The 23,731-nt window shown below is 48.4% G+C and overlaps 2 protein-coding genes across 6 annotated transcripts in view; one reads left to right on the plus strand and one right to left on the minus strand.

Moving 5' to 3' along the window:
• On the minus strand, positions 1-15,868 carry LOC309376473 (myotubularin-related protein 9-like). 2 transcript variants are annotated; one of them, XM_081922868.1, is made up of 11 exons: positions 15,617-15,868; positions 14,019-14,078; positions 12,434-12,542; positions 8,720-8,845; positions 7,571-7,744; positions 5,684-5,901; positions 4,591-4,752; positions 4,214-4,355; positions 3,467-3,687; positions 1,368-1,513; positions 1-370 (listed from the first exon to the last, which is right to left on the minus strand). In XM_081922868.1, exons 1-11 carry the CDS (start codon positions 15,811-15,813, stop codon positions 279-281), a joined length of 1,647 nt encoding a protein of 548 aa, XP_081778994.1. In that variant the 5' UTR covers positions 15,814-15,868; the 3' UTR covers positions 1-278. The 2 variants fall into 2 exon arrangements, with proteins under 2 accessions (XP_081778994.1, XP_081778995.1); XM_081922869.1 differs by lacking the exon at positions 14,019-14,078.
• FAM167B (family with sequence similarity 167 member B) overlaps positions 10,219-23,731 on the plus strand; it is a 17,964-nt gene continuing 4,451 nt past the window's right edge. The window contains exons 1-2 of one of the 4 annotated variants that reach the window (XM_081922903.1): positions 19,117-19,251; positions 21,699-21,838. The gene's annotated coding sequence lies outside the window, so the exon portion shown is untranslated. Of the gene's footprint in view, positions 11,104-15,862; positions 15,946-19,116; positions 19,252-21,698; positions 21,839-23,731 lie in introns of those variants that run through there. The other 3 variants (XM_081922904.1, XM_081922901.1, XM_081922902.1) reach the window with 3 other exon arrangements.

Consider the following 23,731-nt stretch of genomic DNA (forward strand, 5'->3'; position numbering starts at 1 on the left):
TTGTGTAGTCCAACATGAAGTGTCTTTTAATTGTCAGACTTTGGTGACCAGCTCTGTATCCAGTGGGGAAATTCTCCTGTTTACAAATCTCTCTCACACACAAGGGCTGGGTTCACAACATGGTTGGGGACCAGCACCATTTACTCTCCTTGATAGCTCTGTGCTTGCTGGTTTCCAGCACAGCAGAAACCAGGCTGTGGCTGATCTTTTCCTACCCAGTTCTTTGGTTTCTGCTTTTGAAATGGCTTGTGCTGCAGTCTGCTTTGGTGCCATCCCACTCAGTCTTCCTGTGTGGACTTCACTATTTTCTGAATTTCTCCCCATGCGTCATCTAGATAGTGGGATGAGCGGACCCAGCGGAGGAATAAGCCTGTAGGAAATTGTTAGATTAATATCTATATCCCCATATACAGCAGGTTGAAAAAGTAGTAATTAAAGATATTTCCTCTTGTTTTGATTGGGATGGTAGCAGTATCACCATAACAGTAATAGTCTGGAAGAGGAATATCGAGTAAAATGCTACAGCTGAAGGAATAGGAAAGGTATTTAGATATCCCAAATGGGCATGTTGTCGCATAATCCGAATCAGTCATTGAAATGTATATGCAATAAAAGGTTGTGAGCCAGTGTGGTGTAGTGGTTAGGAGCGGTAGTCTTGTAATCTGGGGAACCGGGTTCTCGTCTCCGCTCCTCCACATGCAGCTGCTGGGTGACCTTGGGCCAGTCACACTTCTCTGAAGTCTCTCAGCCCCACTCACCTCACAGAGTGTTTGTTGTGGGGGAGGAAGGGAAAGGAGAATGTTAGCCGCTTTGAGACTCCTTAAAGGGAGTGAAAGGTGGGATATCAAATCCAAACTCCTCTTCTTATTATTATTAATCTGACAACTTGATTGCACCACAATTGCAAAGGACTAAAATGAAATGTTCTTTGAAACCCCAATGTATAAGAGAAATTGCTAAAGTTAACTAAAGTTTCTTTAAAAGGAACTCCCCCCCCCCCATTTTAAAATGTTTGTAATGGAAATTAGCAATACAAAGTTGTCCACACAAAACAATGTGGTTTTTTTTAAAAAACAGTAAAGTTTCAAGTCCTCAAAAAGTGAAAATTTGTCAGCACTGGGTTCCTGCCAGTGCAATGGGCCTCCCCCTACTCCCTCCATGCTTCAAAGGAAGTTGAGGGAAGGAGAGAGGAGGTTTTCCCATCATGTAACCTTGTGCTGATTAAACATTTGTTTTAGTGCTATATTGAATTCCTCTCATAATTCTGTCCTGATGGGGGGGGGCTTGGGTTTGGTTACAGACCACAGATTCCAAATAAAGCAAGTTGATGTCCCTATTTTGAGAGAGAATGGACTTATCTATCCTACCTTGCCAGAGCAGCAAACTCTGCGGCTCCACCGATGGCCAGATAACCAAGGGGTTGTGTGCATACAGCGGGTTCAGGAACTCCTCCCCTTTGCTGTTCAGCCAGGGCCAGAGTGAGTGCGTCTTCTCCTTCACTTCACAGAGCTTCCTGCAGGGGGAGATGGCGACATTTTAGTCCCTCTTGCAGGGTAGGTCTGAGCTAGAACAGTCTTCACCAATCTCTGGAAGAAACCTGGTTGGTAAAGGTTATGCTAGAATGTGGAGAAGTGCTTAATTATAAAATACACAGTTGCTGCACATGTTGAACTACCCTGCAGTTTCGGGGTAGGAGGGGAACCCTGGAGGGAAGGACTGGCTGGCTGGGAGGGTCTGAACCAGAAACTTGAGCACTCCTGTTAGGGCAAGGAGGGAGACCTTGTGGTTCCCACCAACAGCCAATGTGGCCAGTGATCGAGCATGAAAGACGGCCACGAGTTCCCCAATCCTACCCTGAGATCTACAATGACAATGAATCCTGAGATCTTGACAATAGAGAGGGCTGATGTGAGCAACTGCAATCGGATGTTCGTAAGCTGTTTTGTACTTGTAGCTTTTGGGTGCCCCTCCCATCTTGTGGCTGCATCTCTGTTTCACCACATGGGGTTGCATCCGTAAGAACGAGTAACTATGAAAGCACGGTGGCAATTTCTCACCTGATGGTGACATTTCCCTGTGAAATTAGATTGTGTGTGAGTTCTCTTTGTCTCTCTCCTATACACATAAAAATGTAAGGCTGTCACCACACAGTCTCCATTAGAGGATTTGTAGTGCCACACTACAAACCTGGTTTTGCATGAGGCCAGGACGGGAGGGGCGAGCAAAAGAATAGGCAGGTTTAAAAATGGTGGTTTTTAACAACAGCAGAGGTTTGAATAAAGCAGGGCTGGCAGGAAACAGAGGAGCTGTGAGGGGATGGGGGTTTGGGTGAGATGTATAGGGAAGGATGGGGCTGGAGTGGTTGGCAGAGGTGTAGGTGGAGTTGGGGAACAATGCAAGCAGGGGCACCAGCCTCTGCATTTGTGTTTGTGTGTGTCTGGATTTGTATACTCACCCAAACTGCACGGGGCTAGTTCTTTTTAGGGGCACCTACCATGGAAGGTAAACGGCGTTTCCGTGCGCTGCTCTGGTTTTGCCAGAAGCGGCTTAGTCATACTGGCCACATGACCCGGGAAAACTATCTGCGGACAAACGCCGGCTCCCTCAGCCAGTAAAGCGAGATGAGTGCTCCAACCCCAGAGTCATTCGCGACTGGACTTAACTGTCAGGGGTCCTTTACCTTTTACCGTGGTGCAGAAGTGCTGCCTTTCCTGCTCTTCACCTCCACCATGTGGCGCTGTATAAGAGCCAGTAACAATGCAAGAGTTGCATTGGAATGTCCCATGGGCTTTTTGATTGTGTGAGCTTGCTGTGAACACTTGAGCTCTTGCCATCAATTTTTCTCCTAGCCCTGACTGCCATTAGATTGGAGGAGTCACAGTTCAGGAGCAGGACACCTGTATACCTTCTGGCAGTGCGGGGCCGTAGCTTAGTGGCAGAAGGTCTACTTTGCATGTAGAGGGTCCCCTGTTCAGTCAATGGCATTTCAAGGCACAGCTGGGCAAGACCCCTGCCTGAATCCGTGGCAAGCTGCTGGCAGTTAAGAGTAGGCCTGCCAGGCCTCCCCCATTTGGCCTATGTGGCCATTTCGACCAAGCCTTGCCCACCTGCCCCTATAAAAATAAGGATGCCGCTGAGCCAAAGAGGGGCTTGCAGGCCAGCAAAGCCCAGCGCACAGGAAACCAACCATCAGCTCTCAGCTCTGGGATCCTGTCCACTGGCATGTTGGTGGAGATTTAAGGATCTGGTTGGCTGGCTGGATCCAGTTCCCCACCTCTGGTGTGGAGAGGACTGAGTTAGATGAGCCAGTGATCTGACTATAGGGCAGCTGCCTATGAAAGCGCAAATACCCAGTTCAAATCATTGGATGACATTTTGAAGACCTGGTCAAGCTGTTTGATGCCCGTCTCGCTGCCAAGCCTCTTTGCCTCTAGTCTCAGTATCGCTCTCCCAGCTTTTGCCTCACCTTTCTTTCTCGTTGTTGCACAGGAAGGTGCCGTAGGGAGACGCATAGCTGTGCTCGAAGAGCGCCAAGAGGAATCCCTCGTTGAACTCCAGTGATAAGGGAAACTGGCGCCCCAGTTGCCAGACGCAGTCAAGGAAGAGGAGGAAGGTGGGCGCCTCATGCTTGAGACGGACATGGGAGTAGGCAGAGTGGGCGCAGCGGAGGCAGAACGGATGCCCAGCCTGGGAGGAGAGGAGGAGCAAGGAGCAGTGGGCAAGTGGGAACATAAAAAGGGTATCGCTAGTCCTTATGGCCTCCTGTGTGCATGCACAATCACATGCACACATGAATGTACATGTGTGTGATGGCCACACATACCTCTAGCACACAGGCTTGCTTGAATGGCTTTTAGCAGCCTTCACCAATCTGGTGGACTCCAGATAATTTTAGACTACAACTCCCATCTGGCCCTGCTAACACGGCCCAGTTCCCATCAACCCCAGCATGATCTCTGGGGCTGATGGGAGTTGTAGACTGACCTGGCAAAGATCCACCGCATAGAAAGATCTGTTCAAGGCTACCGTATAGCCTTCACAATTAGGAGCTAATGGTTGCCTTATCCTCTGTGGAAAAGGCTGGTTTATAACAAGAGCTAGTACGTAAAGCCAGAGATAAAGGGTGTGGAGAGGATAATCCCATAGGATCTGAAGATGCAGGGCACCCTTCAGACTGAGCTCTGGCACTTAAAGCCCCACCCAGCGCAGGTACCTGTATCCACTCCCGTTCCAGCAGCCCCTGGAACCCAGCGAGTGTCCTGCAGTTGGGATCCAGGATGACCTGGGCAAGGGCTGTCACCAGCAAGGTCGTGTCCGTCCCTTCAGCTCCGTGCACCAGGACGCAGGCCTCCTCCCTGTAAGCAAGCCGCAGAATGCCCAGTAGCTTGGCACCACCCTGCCCAGCCCAACAGAAATGCGGTCCTGCTCGAGGGACTTTTCCTCCCATCTTCTCACCCCTCCTTTCTAATCCCCCTTTCTAGTCTATTCTCCGCCTGCCTCTGCAGAGTTCACCTGAGCCCCTGTCGCCTCAGCCTGCTGCAGAGGATGGGAGAGAGGGAGGTGTCTGGGTCTCCCCGCCTGCATCAGTACCTGTCCATGCACTGGGCCGCAAGGCAGGCGGTGCTCAGGGCTTCCTTGACGTGGTACAGCCATTTGGAGGCTTCAAGCTTGCTCAACCAGCGGTCCATGTTGTGGGATGGGTCATTGCAAGCCTCCACCAGCTTGATGAAGCTCTCTTGGAGGGGACGACCCCTGGGGGGGGGGGTTGGCAGGGAAGGAGCAAAGAGAGAGAGAGAGAGAGAGAGAAGGAGACTTGGTCAATATGTGGGGGATAAGCCATTCAGTGGCTACTAGCCATGAAAGCTACATTCTCCTTCCACAATCGGAGGATGGATGCCTCTGCTCATCCCTACTTCCTTTTTTGCCGTGTTTTTAAAGCTCCATGTCTGAGTATTGTTGTTTTTTGTCCCTGCACTTTCCTCAGGAAAACCTGTGCTCTGCTGCTGAATCGGAGCAAATGCCAATCAGGGTTTTTTTTGTGAATTTGAGGCAGGAGGAGAATTAAGGACCAACAGAGCCGCTTTTTACTTTTTGTGTTATTAACTTGTTTGGTTATAGATGGAGCTTTGAGGGGGTAGGTACTGTTGAAATTGTATTTTTTAAATTGTTGATCTGAAAGAATAAAAAAAGAAATTAGTCTGGGATCTGGAGAAATGTAATTTGATCCCAGGGCCATCATCAGAGTGATATTTCCTGTACTATCTCAACAGAAGAAATTACCTGTAAACCAGGTGATGCCTGCAAAGTAGACAGCCACATAAGCACAGACCACACCCAGCTCTGCTTACTCTCCTTTGCGCTTTAAGAAGAACATCCATCTCTTCCCTTCTCTTGGACTTTTCCTTTTAAAATCGACTTGACTTTTAAAATCGGTTTTTCATTCCATTTGTGTCCTGGTGTGCCCTGCTCATTATTTTATTTCTCACATTCATACCCCACCTTTCCTGCAGGGAGTTTATACAAATGTGGTTCCCCCTTCCCTGTTTTATCCTCACAACCACCCAGGGAGGTAGGTTAGACTGAGAGAGATGGTCACCAGCCCAAAGCCACCCACTCAGCTGGATGGTTGAGCTCTGATTAACTACTGCCCCATTTCATTTGGGAGCCCGGAGTGCATGCTCACCTCTCCAGAGGCCGATGAAATCTCTTCCAACCAGGATAGGCGCTCCGGTGCTCTGTGCCTCCCCCCAGCATCCTAGCCTGCTTGGCTGCCTGCGCTGACCTGGTCTCCAGGACAAAGCCGCGGTCCCCCCCTGCCAGCACAGCGTGCAGCAGCAGTTCATCCTTCTGGCAGCGCTTCCGGTTGGGCCCCACCAGCGGTTGGCTGCTGCGGAGCATCACCTGCCAAAGCAACATGAAAAGGATAGGCAGGTGGGGGGCGAGGGGGCTTCTGTGGCGGCAACGGAGCAGTTCTTTTCTGCTCTCTTGCCCTGCGGTGGCCGTTGCAAATCCCCGCAGGAACGCTGCCATAGGGGCCAAGGGAGTCAATCCTTTCTCATCTGTTTTTAGTCTATTGCTGTTCTAGCTTTCTGGAAGTCTTAAATTAATGCTGTTAATTTTTCTCATTGATGATTTTATTTTATTTTTTGTAAACGACTCTGATTTTGTTTTGCTTTTACAATCAAATGGTGTATAAATTTCATGAGGTACCGGTAATAATAATGATAATACAGTGGTACCTCGGGTTAAGTACTTAATTCATTCCGGAGGTCCGTTCTTAACCTGAATCTGTTCTTAACCTGAAGCACCACTTTAGCTAATGGGGCCTCCTGCTGCTGCTGTGCTGCCAGAGCATGATTTCTGTTCTCATCCTGAAGCAAAGTTCTTAACCTGAAGCACTATTTCTGGGTCTGTAACCTGAAGCGTATGTAACCTGAAGCGTATGTAACCCGAGGTACCACTGTAATATCCTTTGCAACAGGGGCGGCTCTAGCTCAGTAGTAAAGTGCAGAAGAAGAGCCTGTTGGCCCATCTAGCCCGGCATCTTGTTCTCACAGTGGCTGACCAGCTGCCCCAACAAGAAACCCACAAGCAGGACCCAACCACAAGAGCGCTCTCTCCCCTTCTGCGGTTTCCAGGAACTGGTATTTAGAAGCATTTCTGCCTCTGACTGTGGAGGCAGAGCACAGCCATGACGGCTAGTAGCCATTGATAGCCATGACCTCCATGAATTTGCCCAGCCAAGTTGGTGGCCCTCACTGCTTCCTGAGGGAGTGTGTTCTATAGCTCCATAGCTGCTTGAAGTAGTTTCTTTTATCTGTCCTGAATCTTCTCACATTCAACTTTGCAACTTCTAGTGTTATGAGAGAGGGAAAAAAGTTTTTCTCTTCCCACTTTCTCCATGCCATTCAGAATCATATAAATTCCTATCATGTTGCCTCTTACTGAAAAGTCCCACCCGCTGCAATCTTTCTCCACAGGGCAGGCTTTCCATCCCCTCCTTGATCTTATGGGTTGCCCTTTTCTGAACCTTTTCAAATGCCACAGATATCTTTTTTAAGAGGATAGTCTTTTTGCTTTCATGCAAAAGGTCCAGGTTCAGTCCTCTGATGGGGCTGGAAAAGGGCACCCCTGTCTGAAACCCCAGAGAGCTGCTGAGCTGGCTAGACTTTGCATCAGGCTCCCTTCCTGTGTTCTTTCCCAGACCATAATTGAGCAGAGGACTATTTTCAATAGTGGACCAGTGGTCTGGCTCATGGCAAGGGAGCTTCCTAATGTAACTGCACAACAGATAACAACTGTGCAAGTTCACATTGCATTTATGCAAGTTCACATTGCACCATTTCTTGCCTAATTCTTGCTCCGAAGGGCAGCTTACTAATTTACCAAATAAGTGACATGCTTTTTTTTTTTGCATAACTTGCTTAGCTTCAGACAAAACAGGCAAGCTTGTTTTCTGAAGCTCCATCACCACCACTCACCACCGCAGAATAACACAGGAGACTAGGAGTGGGTTGTCTGTGGGAAGACGGGTGCAGGAAAGAGACACTGGAAATGAAGGTGGACTCACAGTCCCATTCTTTTTGTGGTAATAGCTGAGGATGGGGAATCGTCCCCCCTGACGGAAGCGGGCACTCTCTCTCAGGGCTCCCTCCTCCACTTTGGTTGGCACAATGACAACAGGCGGGTAGCTGGAGCAGGCCCCAAAATCCTCATTGACGTAGCTGAGCCTCCAGGCACCTGTCTGGGAAGTGGGTCAACGTCAGATTGTTTCTCATAGCCTGTAAGGCAGAGGTCTGGAACTGCTCTCCTTCAGCCAGAAGCAGCCCAATTGTTTGGCACTGAGCTCCTCCCTCAGCCTCCCCATTGTCTTTGGTGTCTGTCCACCAACCCCCACAGTGGCAGGTTGGTGTGTGTGTGTGGTGCGGTTTTCTTTAAACTGCAAGGAAACTTCAGGCCAAAGGAAAGGATCAGGGCAGTTAAGTTGGAGGACCCATTGTTATAATAGCAGCCTTTTAAAAAATGTTACATTTAATCAGGGGTTTAGTCATATGTAGATAAAATAAATGATTATATACAATTTTTAAGGTAGGTTCTATATAGTTGGTCATTTTTTGAAATGGAAGTTTTATTTGGAAATTGTCAAGTCCAGTGTCAAGTAGAAAATAAGATATAGGGAGAAATTGGAATTAAGTAATGGAAAAGAAAGTAATAAAATGCACCATGGAAGGGGTGGTAGTGAAGGGGAGTCAATATTAGTTGTCTATTTCTTTTATTTGAAATGTTATTGTTTCAAGTGTAAAATGAAAAGGAAATTTGAAAAAAGGAAATTTTATCTGGACATTGTCAAGTCCAGTGGCAAGTAGAATACTGTTTCTTCTGATGCTGTCATCCAATTGGGTGTCCCCTCCAGGGACTAAATGTCCCACCACACACCCCTTTATGAGATATGGGGACGAGGCAGTTCAGGGTCAAGAGTTGGCTATCGGGTGGGATTGGTTGCCCTGCCCTAGGGGAAGAGGAGACATTTTGATGGGTGCCCGGGTGAATGGTGTGTGTGCTCTGGGCAATATGGCTTGTGGTCCACACTAACTGCAAGGCTGGCAGGGAGTGGAGGGGTGCTGCTCCTTTGGACATGGAGGGGAGGAAAGTTGCCCCCCCCCAGCCGTCACCCCTGCTTTTCTCTGCCTCTGCAAAACCACAGACCCTCATGACTCACATCTGCAGCTATTTGCTGGTAGAATTCCTCAAGGCGGTGCAGCCCCCACCCGTCTTCCAGCTTCATGTTCTGGGGTCTGTAGAAGAAGGGGTACGTCATCATCACCGACTCCACGGAGGAGAGGGCCTGCAAGAGAACAAGGGTGGTGGATCATCCCCAGAGCTTTCCCCACACCTAGGCTTCACCAGTCTGGGGGCCTCCAAATGTTTCAGATTGCAGCTCCCATCGGCCCCGGCCAGCATGAGGCTCATGGGAGTTGTAGTCCAAAACATGTAAATGGCACCAGGTTGGTGAAGGCTGGCCGAGACCAACTGTGTCTTTTTGAACCAGCAGCCCCCCACCCCCGGCAACTTACCTAAACAACCTGCTTAAGGGGCTCTGGCTCTGCCAACCATGGGGAAGAGGGAGCGGCACAGACTTAAAACATCTCCAGCGTCTAGAATTATTTTTGTAAACCGCTTTGAGGGTTTCTGAACAATCAAGCGGTATATAAATTTTAGAAATAATAATAATTTGAAAGCTTTGAGCTTCATGAGTTGCAGCAGCCAGGAGCCTGTGCAGGTAAAATTGTCAGATGGATGTGTGTGTTCTCCTGCACCAAAGCACCCTCTCCTTATCTTGTGGGCTATTTCCCCACCCTTTTCCTGTTCGGTGCTGTTAACGATAGAGCAAGGCTGGGCTGATGCATCAGGGTGCCAGCTTTTACTCTAAAAAAGAAGAAGAAGATATTATAGTCCTTATGGCTGCAAAGAGATGCTTGGAACCATATGGGCAAGCATCTCAGAAGCCAGAGAGGGAGATACTGCAAAATACTGTGTTTTGCATTGCCCAGCCACACAACTATATGTCGTTGGCCAGTCAAGGCAGCACTGGTGGCCTTGAGTGCATCTCACATGACATTCTGAATAGTACTGCTTCTCTGGCTTCTCAGACCTGGATCCTGGGGAAGTGATGACCTTTCCTGCCATCGCTGCCTTGCTGCTCAGGGACATCCCTCTGGAAGGGTTAATGGTGCCTGATGTGGAAAAATAACTTGGATCTTTTTCATGCTTTTCCACTTCTCCGTATTGTTTGCCTTCCAACAAGGAAATCCCGAGGTGAACAGAGGCGGCTTTTGCTGGCGGGTTAGTGACGAACAAATAAACAGGCCAGCAGCAGCTCTTGCCAGAGAGCCTCTGCCTTTCTGTGCTGCCTGCGGGATGCAAGCCAGCCCCTCCTGCAGCCAGTCACTTCTGGGTGCTTCTAAGGCAGGGGTCAGCAAACTTTTTCAGCAGGGGGCCTGTCCATTGTCCCTCAGACCTTGTGGGGGGCTGGGCTATATTTTGAAAAAAATAGCAATGAACAAATTCCTATGCCCCACAATTAACCCAGAGATGCATTTTAAATAAAAGGACACATTCTACTCATGTAAAAACACGCTGATTCCTGGACCATCCACGGGCCGGATTTAGAAGGTGACTGGGCCAGATCCAGGCCTTAGTTTGCCTACCCATGTTCTAAGGCCAATGTTTGTAAGGCAAAGCTGCCCCCCCCCCCGCCTGCATGGGAGCAACTCAGGTATGTGCCTGGGAGGTGCAAGTTTTCCCCTTTCCTATCAACGGGGTCCTAAGTGGTCACAGCATCAGACTGAACCTGGGTTCCAGTTCTGACGTGTGGCCATGAATCAGTGACCTGGAGCTTCTCATATGTTCTGGGAATAAAACGGGTTGTGGGCTGAGTTCCTTGGAAGAAATCCAATAAAGAAAAGTTGCTGTTACAAAGACGGGTAATTTGTGTTGGTTGGCAATACTGCAGCACTCCATTAGTTTTTGCTTCCTGGGGGGGGGGGGTAGAAGATAGTTGTAGCTGCATGCTGGTCGGCAACTGGCCTCACCAGAGACCCAGGGTGACAAAGGAGACAGAGAATCGTGGGGGGCAAGTCACTTCTCCCAACCCTGGGCAGAATAGCCTTCAGACAAATCCCATTGCCTTGGTTTCTCTTTTCCCTTTTTGGGTTGGCTCCTTGTATTGTTCATGAGGTTGGATTTTGGGCAGAGGGCAAGCAGTTGCTGATCCCTAATCTGTGGGAGTTGGGTATGTTTAGCCTGCAGAAGAGACAACTGAGAGGTTGTCAAATACCGTATTTTTCTGTGTATAAGACTAGAAGTTTTTTTTTTTTTTACCCCAAAACCATGTTAAAAATTTGGGGTCGTCTTATACATGGGTATTGCTGAGGGGTGATGGGCAATTGGTTGTAGCTGCGGCTGTTTGTTGGCTGCCTCAAGGGCTGCTGTTGATTGGCTGCTGGTGCGTCAATCGTGAATACGATTTGCTGCTGCTAGCGGCAACCGGGAGGCGACAGTTGGCTTCTGCGATGTGTGCTATCGTCTGCACCAGTCATTATGGTGAGTAATTTCCAGCAATCTCCCACCACCCCTCCCAAGCTAAACAAATGTGGGCATCCCCCCCCCAAAAAAATCAACAACTCCGAGCAACTTCTCTCCCCAAAAAGGTCCACAATTCTGGTTAATCTCTCCCCCCCCCATTTTATTAACTTTGATTCCCCCAAAATAGGGGGTTGTGTTATAGACAGGGGCGTGTTAGACATGAAAAAATACGGTGTCTTCAAATATCTGAAGGGCTGTCCTATGGAAGATGGAGCAGCAAGCTTGTTTTTTGCTGCTCCAGAGGGAAGGATCTGAAACAATGGATCCAAATTACAAGAAGAGAGTAGTTTATTATAAGTGGTAAGAGCTATTTGACAGTGAAATGGTTTGTTCTTGGATTACTAGTTATAGTTTGGGACTGAAACTATGCTAAGCCAGGGATCATTTGTTTCTCCCAAGTGTGCCTGGGGAAGTGCAAACAGCCCAGCTTAGTGCATGCATGACTAACCATTAACCATGGTTTACAGTGACATGTGCACTGGGACTGTGTGTGTGTGTGTGTGTGTGTGTGCGCGCCTAGGGCCCTGCAGATGTTTTGAATGACTGGTCAGCCCAAGTCAGCACTTCCAGATATTTCTGGCTACAAATACAATCACTGTGTTAGCAGGGGTCAATGGGAGTTGTAGTCCAAAACATCGGGAGAGCACCTGGTTGAAGAAGGCATACACATGCACCAGCGAGATCTGCTTTTCTGGAGGGGATAGGTCTGGTCTAGCAAAGCCTCCTGCCCCCTTCGGCTGGTCGAGAGAGTAGGCCACTCAAGCTAGGAACCCCAGGTCAGGAATGCTGGCTGCGGGTCACCATAGCAGTCTAGATTCAGGTACTGACACTCACAGGCTCAACTTGGACCCTCCAAACTCACAGATATTTTTTTAAATAGAACCAGAATTTAAGTTATGTCTTTGCCTTCCTGTTATGATTTGGGGGAGAGAAGGGAAACCTGAGTTACTCATCCTACGCTCTAGTTGTCATTTTGAGCTGCTACAAAGTGCTTTTCCTTCCCTTAAAGGCCAAGGTAATTTAATCTACCATTGGAGGGGGTCATAGTTGTCAACTTTTCCATTTTCTTGTGAGGAATCCTGTTTGGAATAAGGGAATTTCCCTTAAAAAAGGGGGAAAGTTGACAGCTATAGAGGGGGTGCAGAGGCAGAAGGGACCATCCCTGCTACCTTTTCCCAAGGAATTTGTGGGCTGACTGTGGCAATGACAGGCACTCTGCACATGTTCAGAGGGCATTTATCGACATCCGAGTCCAGATAAAGCTACATGGGATGGGCATGTTGTTCACCTCAATGGAGCTGGCGATATTAAGACACTCCTCCATCCCAGGAATCTCCAGCTGCAGAATTTTCAAGTCTTTGCATTTGAGCGTGATGGTGCCCGAAGCGTTTGCTAGCCTGCAGGGGGAAATGAAATAAAAGGGCAGTAAATAGGGGAAGATCCAGAGACACTTTCCTCCCCCCCCCCCCCCGAACTTCTCTGCAGCAGAAGAGGCAGCAGCAATGAGCATGGTGGGTGTGGAGGCCTTTGGCCACAATCCCAAGCAGCCGCACACTCTGGGTTTGAGAGGGCAGGAAGTCACATGAGCAGCCTGCTGGGAGCGACAGAAAGCAAAGCAGAGAGGGGAGAGCTGGCTCAAAGAGCAGAAATGGCTTTTCGAATCTGCATTAAGCCAACAGCAACTGGAGGGTGCCATGTGGGCTGCGCTAAACAATACTGAGCTAAATGGAGCAGCTGTATGACTCAGGATAAGGCAACCTCCTATGCTGTCTGCAGATGGAAGGATTCTCCTCTAATTGAGGTAGCCTCCATTATTATTATTATTATTATTATTATTATTATTATTATTATTGCTACTACTACAAGTTCTTGCCCACCCTTCTCCACAGGGTCCCAGGGCAGGTTACAGCAAAACACAATGTTAAAATCAGTGTTTAAATAAATAAATAAATAAATAAATAATTATACCCTGCCCATCTGGCTGGGTTTCCTCAGCCAATCTCGGCAGCTGCCTTCAGATGTCTTCTAAAAGTCAGCTAGTTGTTTATTTCCTTGACATCTGAGGGAAGGGCGTTCCACATAGCGGGCGCCACTACTGAGAAGGCCTTCTGCCTGGTTCCCTGTAACCTCACAGTGCTGGAACCACCAGAAGGCCCTCGGAGCTGGACCTCAGTGTCCGGGCAGAACGACAGGGGTGGAGACGCTCCTTCAGGTATACTGGGCCAAGGCCGTTTAGGACAGCTGCCCTGGACACAGATTTGACCTGCGCCTCCATGGACACCTGAGAGTCCAAAATGACTCCCAGGCTGTGCACCTGGTCCATCAGGGGCACAGTTACCCCTTTCAGGACCAGGGAGTCCTCCACACCTGCCTGCCCCGTGTCCCCCCAAAACAGTAACATAAATAAAATAAAATAATTTTTAAAATAAATAAAATCAGCATTAAATAACTCAGGTGGTGGGAACGGGTAGGGCTGTGGATACTTAGAGGTGAGGGATGGGCACACTGCACATGCTCAGAGACACATTGTGATTCTTCCACATTTCCTGAGGCTGAGCCCTGGGGAGCTCTGCTTCAGATTAGGCCTTCCTGGGCTCTCACCCACTTGGCACAATCCACCCTCCGCCCTGACTGTAGGTGCAGAAATCAAGGGCAGGATAACTTGCATGTATTTCTCCCTGTACAAACAGGGTTCAATAAAATAATGGCAGGCATCTTCCAGGCCTGAGGCGGGTCTTCTGGAAATGTGGGGCCCAGGACTGCTTCAGGCCCCACACCAGTTTGGCAAGCAGCGCAAGCTGAGGAGCAGATAAACAGTAAGCCTCTAAGCTGCAGCCATGCCTTGCAGCTTGAAATGGAGTTAAAAGGCGAACCTGGTTTCTGGGGGGGAGCCGTTAGTCCGGGCGCTTTGATACCAACTTAGATTCTGAACGCTGGGGAGTCACAGGAAGGAAAGAGAAGAGGTTAGCATTGTGCCACAGGTGCATGCAAGGGGTTGGTGGTCTGGGCGGCGGTTGCTGGTTTGATCCTCATCTGACAAGAAACCAAATGTGGGGGTCATTTGGCAAGATAGACGGCCCAGCATCTTCTTGCCATCCCAGCAGGGTTACCAGCCTTTCTCTCCCAGCCCTGCTCTTCTGCCTTTCACAGCAGCCTGAGATGAAGATATTAGGGAGGCAAGGCTCTTTTGCCAGCACTTGGTTCAAACAGCACATGCTCAGTGTCCACACATTAAAGGTAAAGGGACCCCTGACCATTAGGTCCAGTCATGACCGACTCTGCGGTTGCGGCACTCATCTCGCTTTATTGGCCGAGGGATCAGCCATACAGCTTCCGGGTCATGTGGCCAGCATGACTAAGCCGCTTCTGGCAAACCAGAACAGCGCACGGAAACGCCGTTTACCTTCCCGCCGGAGCGGTACCTATTGATCTACTTGCACTTTGACGTGCTTTTGAACTGCTAGGTTGGCAGGAGCTGGGACCGAGCAATGGGAGCTCACCCCATCACGGGGATTCGAACAGCCGACCTTCTGATCGGCAAGTCCTAGGCTCTGTGGTTTAACCCACAGCGCCACCCGCATCCCACCCACATCCACACATTAGGCTGCTGTTAAAAGAGCAGCGGAGCACAGCCAGGGTAAAAGGTGGCAGCTGGACCTTGGAGCAGAGGAAAGGAGTAATTCAGTATTATAGAAGAGGAAGATTTTATTCCCCATGTTCCTAAAGCACTTTCTTCTGATAGTACTGCTAAGCACAAAAGGATAGCTGAGTTGGTGAAGCATGAGACTCTTAATCTCAGGGTTTTGGGTTCAAGTCCCAGGCTGGAAAAAATAGTCCTGTATTGCGGGGGTTGGACTATATGACCCCTGTGGTCCCTTACAAGTATACAATTCTATGCTGCTATTGGTCTGTGACTTCATGAGCCAGGACACTAGCCTGAGGTGGGCACGATAGGAACAACATAGGAATATAAAAAGCAGCCTTACACTGAGTCAGACTATTGGTCCGTCTGACTCAGTATTGTCCACACCGATTAGCAGCAGGGTTTCAGGCAGGGAGTCTTTCCCAGCCCTGCCTGAAGATGTCCTTTGGGAACTGAAGCTGAGACCTTCTGCACACCAAGCAGAAGTCCTGCCACTGAGCTACAGCCCTCCCCAGAGCTTTGCATCATTTGCTAATATTTTGCACTGAGGTCACTTTGCAAGACCTCAATCTGGGCTCAGGTTTAGGCTCAGCAATGCTTCTCTTAAAAGCTGCAGCTCCTTTGCAAGTTGTTCTTGGTGTGGGGGAATAGAAGGGGTTCTGATTTGCTCAGTTTCTGTAAGGCTTAGTTTAGTTAGTTCACAACCCGGGGAGCAAAGCAACAGCATTTTGATTTCATGCATATGGAGCCTCAGTGATTCTTAACATATTCTTAACAGTGATGCTGGGGCTGGGGGTAGGGGAGGTATGATGTGGGAGAGACAGTCACCTTTTCTCAATGGCATCCACATTGCGAATAAGAAGCCACAGCTCAATCTGGCCCTGTTCCCCGTTTCCCCCTGACTGGGAAGATAGAAGGAGGTGGTGACTGGTGATGCAAAGTGTCCCTTTGACTGACGGGAGTCCTGGACGTGACAGCACCACATGGTCCACTTTGGTGGTCTTGATCAACTCCGCAAACTCCATGGTAGGGAGAGGCTGGGCCCACACAGCAAATGTGTCTGTTTTGCTCCAGAAAGTCCTGTGGACCTGGCTGTAGAAGAGAAAAGGCCTTCCAGCGGAACCTGTTGGAGGAGCAGACAGATATGACGGATGCAGGTGAGTCAGAACAGCATTTAGAAGACCAGATACAGTTATGTGACACAAATTCTCAGCATTTCTGCCCAACATACAGATTATGCACACTGATCAAAGGTTTTGGTGTGGGGCTGATGGGAGTTGTAGTCAAAAACATCCGAATAGCACCTGGTTGGGGAAGGCTGTTTTTGATCAGGATGAATGAGGACTAAATGGGTCGTCTGGTGTGGGATGTGAAACACAGAGCAGTCAAATACAACATCCCTAGAGTGGACATAAAAAGAGGATGTCTGGACTAGCCAGTCGGAACTTCCTATTTCTTTCTGGGCTGGGACAGACTTCCTCTGCATGTGACTAGATGTGGACGTGGCCTTACCTGTGCAGGTAACAACATACCTCAGCGGAGGCCGCCATCTATCTCTCTGACTCCATTTGTCGAAGAAGCAACATCTGCTTAGCCTAAGATGCTCTCTAAGATGCTTCCAGCCAAGAGAGGAAAAAGGGGCTATCTCTTCATGGGATAGATTCCAGGTGTACATATTTTATAACATAAGTCTGCCTTCTGGGATCCATTTGTGAACAGAATGTGAGTAAACTATTTTGTATACTTTTATACAAGACTCTGTCGTGTCTACCTTTTTATGAGGGAATAAAGGGGAATTTACCGGGAAACTTATTTTAGAGGCTTATAGAGGCCTGGCAAACGCTATCCGCTGTGCAAGTTTAAAAAAGGGGAATGTTAATCTGCTAAATTGTAGAACTTGTTAACACAAGTTGGATATATTAAACAATATATCCTCTCCTGCCTCCCTGAACATTTCCACATCTGGAAGGGCTTATAGTCGTCATATAAAATAACCAAAACAGATTGACAATAGTAAGCTAGAACCCAGCAAAAGGGACACCTTCCCAGCTTGAGAACGAATCGCAATATAAGAACTATTGGTTTGAAACAGGAGGGCTTCCCATTGCCAGTTTTATTCGGACAGTTGTGTGACAAGCAGTAATTCAGCAGGTGATACTCTCCCCTGGTATGCAGGGAGACGGATGAGAAAAGCATGGGCTGCCAAATTTCTGTTCTTAAAAGGCACAGCAGCCCTGCAATGGAAAGAAGAGGAAAGTTGGATGCTGTGTTGTCTTATTTTCAGGGGGCTGCAACATCACAGCAGTCTGCGAAAGGAAAGGAAAGATAGAGGTGCCTCTCTCATGCTTTGTTCCATGTTTCTCTGTTGATGGTAGTACAGCGGTACATTTAGTTATGAACTTAATCTGTTCCAGAGGTCCGTTCTTAACCTGAAACTTCTTAACTAGAGGCATGCTTTTGCTAATGGGGCCTCTTGCTGCCGCTGCGCCGCCAGCACACGATTTCCATTCTCATCCTGAGGCAAAGTTCTCAACTCGAGGTAACTCTTCCAGGTTAGCGGAGTTTGTAACCTGAAGCATTTTCAACCTGAGGCGTTTGTAACTCGAGGTACCACTGTACTCAAATATCTACATGGAATTCAGACAAGGCTTGTTACTCAGGTGAAGGTCTGGGTGCAGTTCAGGCTATAGTGTTGCTGTTCAGCTTGACTCCAGAACCCCTGCAAATTTGCTTAAGTAATAAGACTCAAAGGGTATATTCAAAAAGAAAACAAAATGGTGAACACATTGTTTCCAAGAAGGAGGAAGCAAAACTGGTGTGTCTATGTCCTTTCCCCTCCGTCCCTCAGCTAGAAGCCTGACTCAGATATTTCAGCTAAAATGGAACAGCCTGCTTCTAACGTTTTTACAATTGCTATGCCTCCGGGGGATTAATGTGCCAAAAACGAAACAAGGATTCAAAGACAGATTCCTAAAACATTCCTAAGACTGTTTTGAAAGTCATTGTTTGGCACTTACAAATCATGCAAAGTGACCGCAGTCCAGATACGTGCTTCTCTGACAGCCACTCACCATACAGAAACATGTGAGATGTGATTCCCTTTCCCAACAGGAGATTAAGCAATAGAGAAAAGCCTTGTCACCTGCTTAATTTCCTTATCTCATGCTCTGGCCTTCAAGGTTCCTCCAGAACAGCACAGTCTGGCTTTGGTGGGGGTGGGAGGGATTGCTCCCTCCTTCCTTGCTCCCAACCAGGTGATCTGGGCTGAGATGTGATATAAAAAGGTATAAATAAAACCAGAAGAGCTGTAGAGCTCTCACAGCTAAAGGTGTGCTAAATAAACGAAACTAAGAAATGTAGTTCATCCCAGGGTGGAGATAAAGCCACAGGAAAGGCTACACCTGCCTATAGTGCAACCCTCTGAGCCTCTACCTGGGCCATCTCAAGACATTTTGCTGCCTGAAAGAAAGCAGCAAATGACTCCCCAATTCAAGGTGCAAGAGGCCTCAAGGCTGGTTGGAATATTGGGAAACCTGAAGCAGACAATCCCACAAGTCATCTTTCCCCTTCCCTGGCAGACAAATGCTAATAATTCATTTTCTACCCTTTCATGACACGCAAAATCTGCTGACAGAGGCAGCCTGTTCCCTCCATCTCTAGATAGAGCCCTGATCTTTACTGTGTTAATTGAGGCTTGCTCTCAATGCCGTGCTTCTGCTTTGAAGGCACAGGAAGAAAGGATGGAAAAGTAACAGTAATATCTAACAATGCTTCATGTGTTTATGAATTTATTTAACTTCCTTATAATGTGGAATTTTGTTGACTTTTAAAACGCTTTCCTGTGAGAGCCGCTTTGAACATTAAAAAGAAACCAAAATGACAATATATGGGATATCCAAATTTGGAACAAAATCTGCCCAGGTGCAGGGCCTGTTTTTCACATGCAGGAGGTCCTAGGTGTATCCTCAGGATGGCTGGGAAAGAAAGAGCCCTGTCTGCAACCCCCCTCAATCATCATAGGCAATCCTGAGCAAGATGGGCCTATGGTCTCACTCTGCATAAGGTCTCACTCTCACATAAAGGCAATACATACATTAGGCTTCCATAATGTGTGATTGGCGGCCAAACACGCCTGTCCTGTTCCTGCAACGCCAGTAAAAGGAAGAGGGGCACCAGATCCCTGGGCATGCCACCATATGTGGGCCAAGGGTAGAGTTGCCAACTGACCAAGAAAGAAAAGCAGCCTGGTCTGTTCTTTTGCCTTTCAGAGCAGCTTGAAGTGCAGCTTTTAACAAAGCTTTTAACAGAATGGAGATAAGGATGGGTTAAATCCACAGCTACAGAGCCCTGCTGAAAAGTTGGCAGCCGGACTGGTGGATTGCATTCAATCTGGGGGTCCACAATGTGTGCTAAGCCTGCACCGTTTATCACAGCAATCCTTAGAACAGACATAGCCCTGAAAAGTGGGCCAGTGTTCATTTTTTAAAGTGAGGGCCGTAAAAGGATCCTTGGCTACTAGCTGGATTTATGTAAATTTAAGTCAGACCTTGGAGCCACCTAGCCAGTTCATCTCCTCTGGCCAGCAGGGTCATCTTCCCAGCCCTGCCATTTGAGAGCGTTTAACTAGAGGTTCTGGGGGATCATACTTAGACAGAGCAAAACAGCCTCTTAAAAAGCCAGCAAAGGGGTGCTACCTGCAGTGGGTGCCCCCTTCCCTTACCTGACAGCTGGATTTGGAAGCAGAGCCCTGTCAGAACCTGCAGGAGATCTTGCTTGGCAGAAGTCGGGGGTCAAGCCCCTAGTGAGGAGGACCGCAGGGGGGCACGATGCAGAGCCTGAGCATGTGCAGGGCCTGCTGGAAGTGCCATGGCCAGAGAGAGGTGCAGGAGGCAGCTGCTGCTGCTGCTGCTGCTGTTGAGAAACCTTTCAACAGCTGTTTTGCTTCTCAAAATAGCTGAGGAGTTCCAGCATGCTGGCTCTTAGATTGTGAAAGAGAGAGGAAAAAAAGGAGAGCATGCAACAGGAACTGCACACATAGCTGTGTGGGAGAGGCTGAGAAGCAGAGAGAGAGGGAGGATATTGGGTTTAAGGTAGCCTGGCTATAATGTTTTCTTTTCCGTTTATTTATTTTTTCCACTGTCAAGGGACTTGATAGGTGACGATCGTTAGATAAACTGGCAGTGCAATTAAACTACCACAATATCCCCCCCCCCCCGTGCCTTGATGGGCTCCAGGCAGATGGTGGGGGAAATGGGGCTTGAAGATACACAGAGAACCACAGGAAGTGAAACTCTGGCAGCGTGGGGGGAGAGAGCGAGCGCTCTGCAGACTGGTGTGCTAAGCCACCTTTTTATCCACGCTTTTCGACAAGAGAGGAATGGAGCAGAGCCTTAACTTTCCTACTGAAATATTCTGCAAGAAAGCAAAACAAAACCCTCATGCTGTGCAAATATATTGTTATGAGCTTGTGGGTGCCAGACACTTAATCCCTGGACCCAGAAAGTGTTAAAAAGACAAATAAGCCAGACTAGTTTCCTCATGAGGTAATCGCCTGGGAGATGAGCCGTTTAGAGACCTAAGGAAAGATAATGGGCCACTAAGAAGACAAAGGCTCTGTGCCAGATGCAAAGTTGGTGGAGCCCCTCCAGTTCTGAATTAGTTAGAAGACAAAGCCAGAGTCTGAAGTAGGGTTTTGGGGGACTGTGATTTGACCTGGAGGGGGGGAAAGGTTGCAGGCTGGTAAAGGAAGCAAGCTGGAGAGAGGGTCAAAGTAGAACGATTCTGTTTGAATCCAAAGCTGTGGTACAAACAAGACCCTCTTGGGGTGTCCATGCTGTGAGCCCCTCCATTGTAGGTTCAGGTTGTATATATGTGTAAATGAACCATATATCATAAAGACACCACAGTCTCCGCTGTGCCTTATTCCCCCAAAGAAACACAAATCTTGGGGGTAGGCACCTCTCACAGCTCGAAGATTGGGGTAGCATGCAACAATATTGAGATTTCATCCCCTACAGCATATTAGAGATTGAAAATAGGGCCCCTGGTCTCCTGAGGGGTAGCTGGGCTATTCTCTTGCTGCAAAAACAAAGAGCTTTGTGGCACCTTAAAGACCGATGCAACAAATTTATTCTGGCATAAACTTCATCAGCTGCATGAAATCTTATCCTAGGTTGCTTCGTTTTGAGGGCGGTAGACTGTAAACAGTGAGGCCAGAGGGAAATGAAATGCAGAAAAGAGCAGTGAAAATTGCATTAACAGGGACCTTAAACCACTTGCTGCTGGCATCCAAGAGTCAATTAGCATAGGTAGTGTGATAAAAAATCCTTTGTCCCTATTCAGTCTACAAGTGATAAGGTGGAACCCCTTGAGGAATTGCAATGCAATGAATTTCAACTTGCCTTCTCCCTTTGAAGTTTCTTCTTTCCAAGCTAGCCATTCTCCAGTCTCTTGCATGCTGCGCTGGGAGGTTGAAATGCCCTAGTCCCCCTTGCCTGAAGGCTCTGTTCCATCTGCAGACCCAACTTCACCGCCTTTAGGCTTGCTGTTACCTTAGCTGATGATGGCAGAGGCAGGAGACCATTTAAAGACCATTTAAAGAGCCAGGATGGGGTAGTGGTTAGAGCGCATGTCTATTCAGAAGTAAATCCCCCTGAGTTTAATGGGACTTGCTCCTTAGCAGAATGTGAAGCTGGAGACTTAACTCAATATAGTGCCTGTGAAGCTGGAGACTTAACTCAATATAGTGCTCAATATAGTGCCTGGAATGACCTGTCTGATCAATCTGAAGCTGCAGCAAACCTATGCAAGACTGTGTACAACCACGCTTGTATTAAATCAGCCTTTGACAACTCAGTGCCCTTCAGATGTCTGGGACTCAACTAAGGTGTCCGGGTGTCCTCCTTTATAGGGCGCAGTCCTCTGTTTGTACAGCTGTCTCGCCCAAGTCCAGTTTAAAGATAAGGAGCCATAAGAAAAGAGAGAGGGTGCTCAGAGTTTCCCATCCACAGCCCCAGTGCAGCAGACTGAGCAGGCACACAAGTCACTATGGTGAGATGTACTGTATTTCTATGAAAATTTAACTATTATTTCTAGATTTGCACATATATATATATATATATATATGCAGGTTTTGGTGTCCTCGGGTGTCTTCCCGTGTAAAAGTTGGGGTGTCTAGGCGACGTTTCGACGAGGTCTCACTCGTCATCTTCAGGCTGGTGCTTTCGGCTTCTTGTTACTGGAACAGAGCTCTGTTCCAGTAACAAGAAGCCGAAAGCACCAGCCTGAAGATGACGAGTGAGACCTCGTCGAAACGTCGCCTAGACACCCCAACTTTTACACGGGAAGACACCCGAGGACACCAAAACCTGCATTCCTGTACCCGTGAAAATCTACGAAAGCATATATATATATATATATATATACAGTATGTGTAAATCAGCATATGCAAATTTTATGCGTACAAGCATAATTTTTATTTTAAATTAACCCCCCCACACTTTTTTTAGTGATGCCTTTCATTCTTTTTGGCAACGCAATAAGCAGTCCTCCTAAGTGCAACTACCTTTGGCCCCATGATGGGAGTTGTAGTGCAAAACATCTGGAAGGCGCAATGTTGGACATTTTGAAGGAACCAGCACACTGCTTGGCCATTTTCTGCCATGCTTTAGGACATCCTCCTTGTTCTGTTTCTTTGTCCCTTCAGTCCAAGCTTCCTGTTCCACCTTAAATGCAGTGCAGCTGTGCTCTAGCAGCAAATAAGCCACCAGCTTAACTTGACCTGACCAAATGCCCTATGGCCCAGCTGAAGGGGACTAAAGCAGGGGTAGGCAACCTGAGGCCCATGGGCCACAAGCGGCCAATGGGGGTCATTTAACTGACCCACGAGCCACCCCCGAACCGAGCTGCCCACTCGGCAAGTCCCCACACGCTGCACTAAACTGGCACAGCATGGTGCGGGGACTCGCTTCCACAACACCAGAAATCGCATCTGCGCAAATGCAGACGCCAGAAATTGCAGGCGCTCACACACACACAATCTGGCCCACAGAGGAATCTCTACTGAACCAGCCCAGGCAAGGTAAACTTTGCCAACCCCTGGACTAAAGGGAGCTCTGCAGAGGCTCTGCAGAGACTTGTTGTGGGCATCCTCAGAGCCCATCCCTGTCCATATCATGCCTGTTGGGTGCTGGAATTTAAGTGGCCTCACCAAACCTGGGAACAGGGAGAACAATGCAAAACGTCTCACCCTGTAGGTAAAAAAAGCTAAAGGACCCCTGGACGGTTAAGTCCACTCAAAGGCGACTATGGGGTTGTGCCGCTCATCTCGCTTTCAGGCCGAGGGAGCTGGTGTTTGTCCACAGACAGCTTTCCAGGTCATGTGGCCAGCATGACTAAACTGCTTCTGGCGCAACAGGACACCATGACAGAAACCAGAGCGCACGGAAACACTGTTTACCTTTCTGCCACAGCACTATCTATTTATCTACTTGCACTGGTGTGCTTTTGAACTGCTAGGTTGGCAGGAGTTGGGCAGAGCAACGGGAGCTCACCCCATCACGGGGATTCGAACCGCCTACCTTGAGGGCTGGACAGAGAATGCTTTTTCCTAAACCTAATTGCTGGGGAGGAAGGTTTGTCTGTGGATATGCATGCATGTGCCTGTGCTGTGCTGTATGTGTGTGTGTTGTGTGGCATATGAATGGATGTGGTTTCTGTGCTCACTTTGACCACAACCAACCTTTGGCATATGGGCCCTGGATGATTGGCCAAGAGGGAATGTGGTCCTCAGGCCAAAAATGATTCCCCACCCCTGCCCTATAGGAACCCCAGTCTCCCCCGCACTGTTGGAGGAGCCAACTGGGCCCCTTTAAACAAAGAGGCTTTTCCTACAGAGAGTGGAGCTGGCAGCTCAGAGAGACCCACGGTGCCTATTTAAAGCTC

Source organism: Podarcis melisellensis (genome assembly GCF_964234715.1).
Source record: "Podarcis melisellensis genome assembly, chromosome: 8".
Classification (NCBI taxonomy): Eukaryota; Metazoa; Chordata; class Lepidosauria; order Squamata; family Lacertidae; genus Podarcis; species Podarcis melisellensis.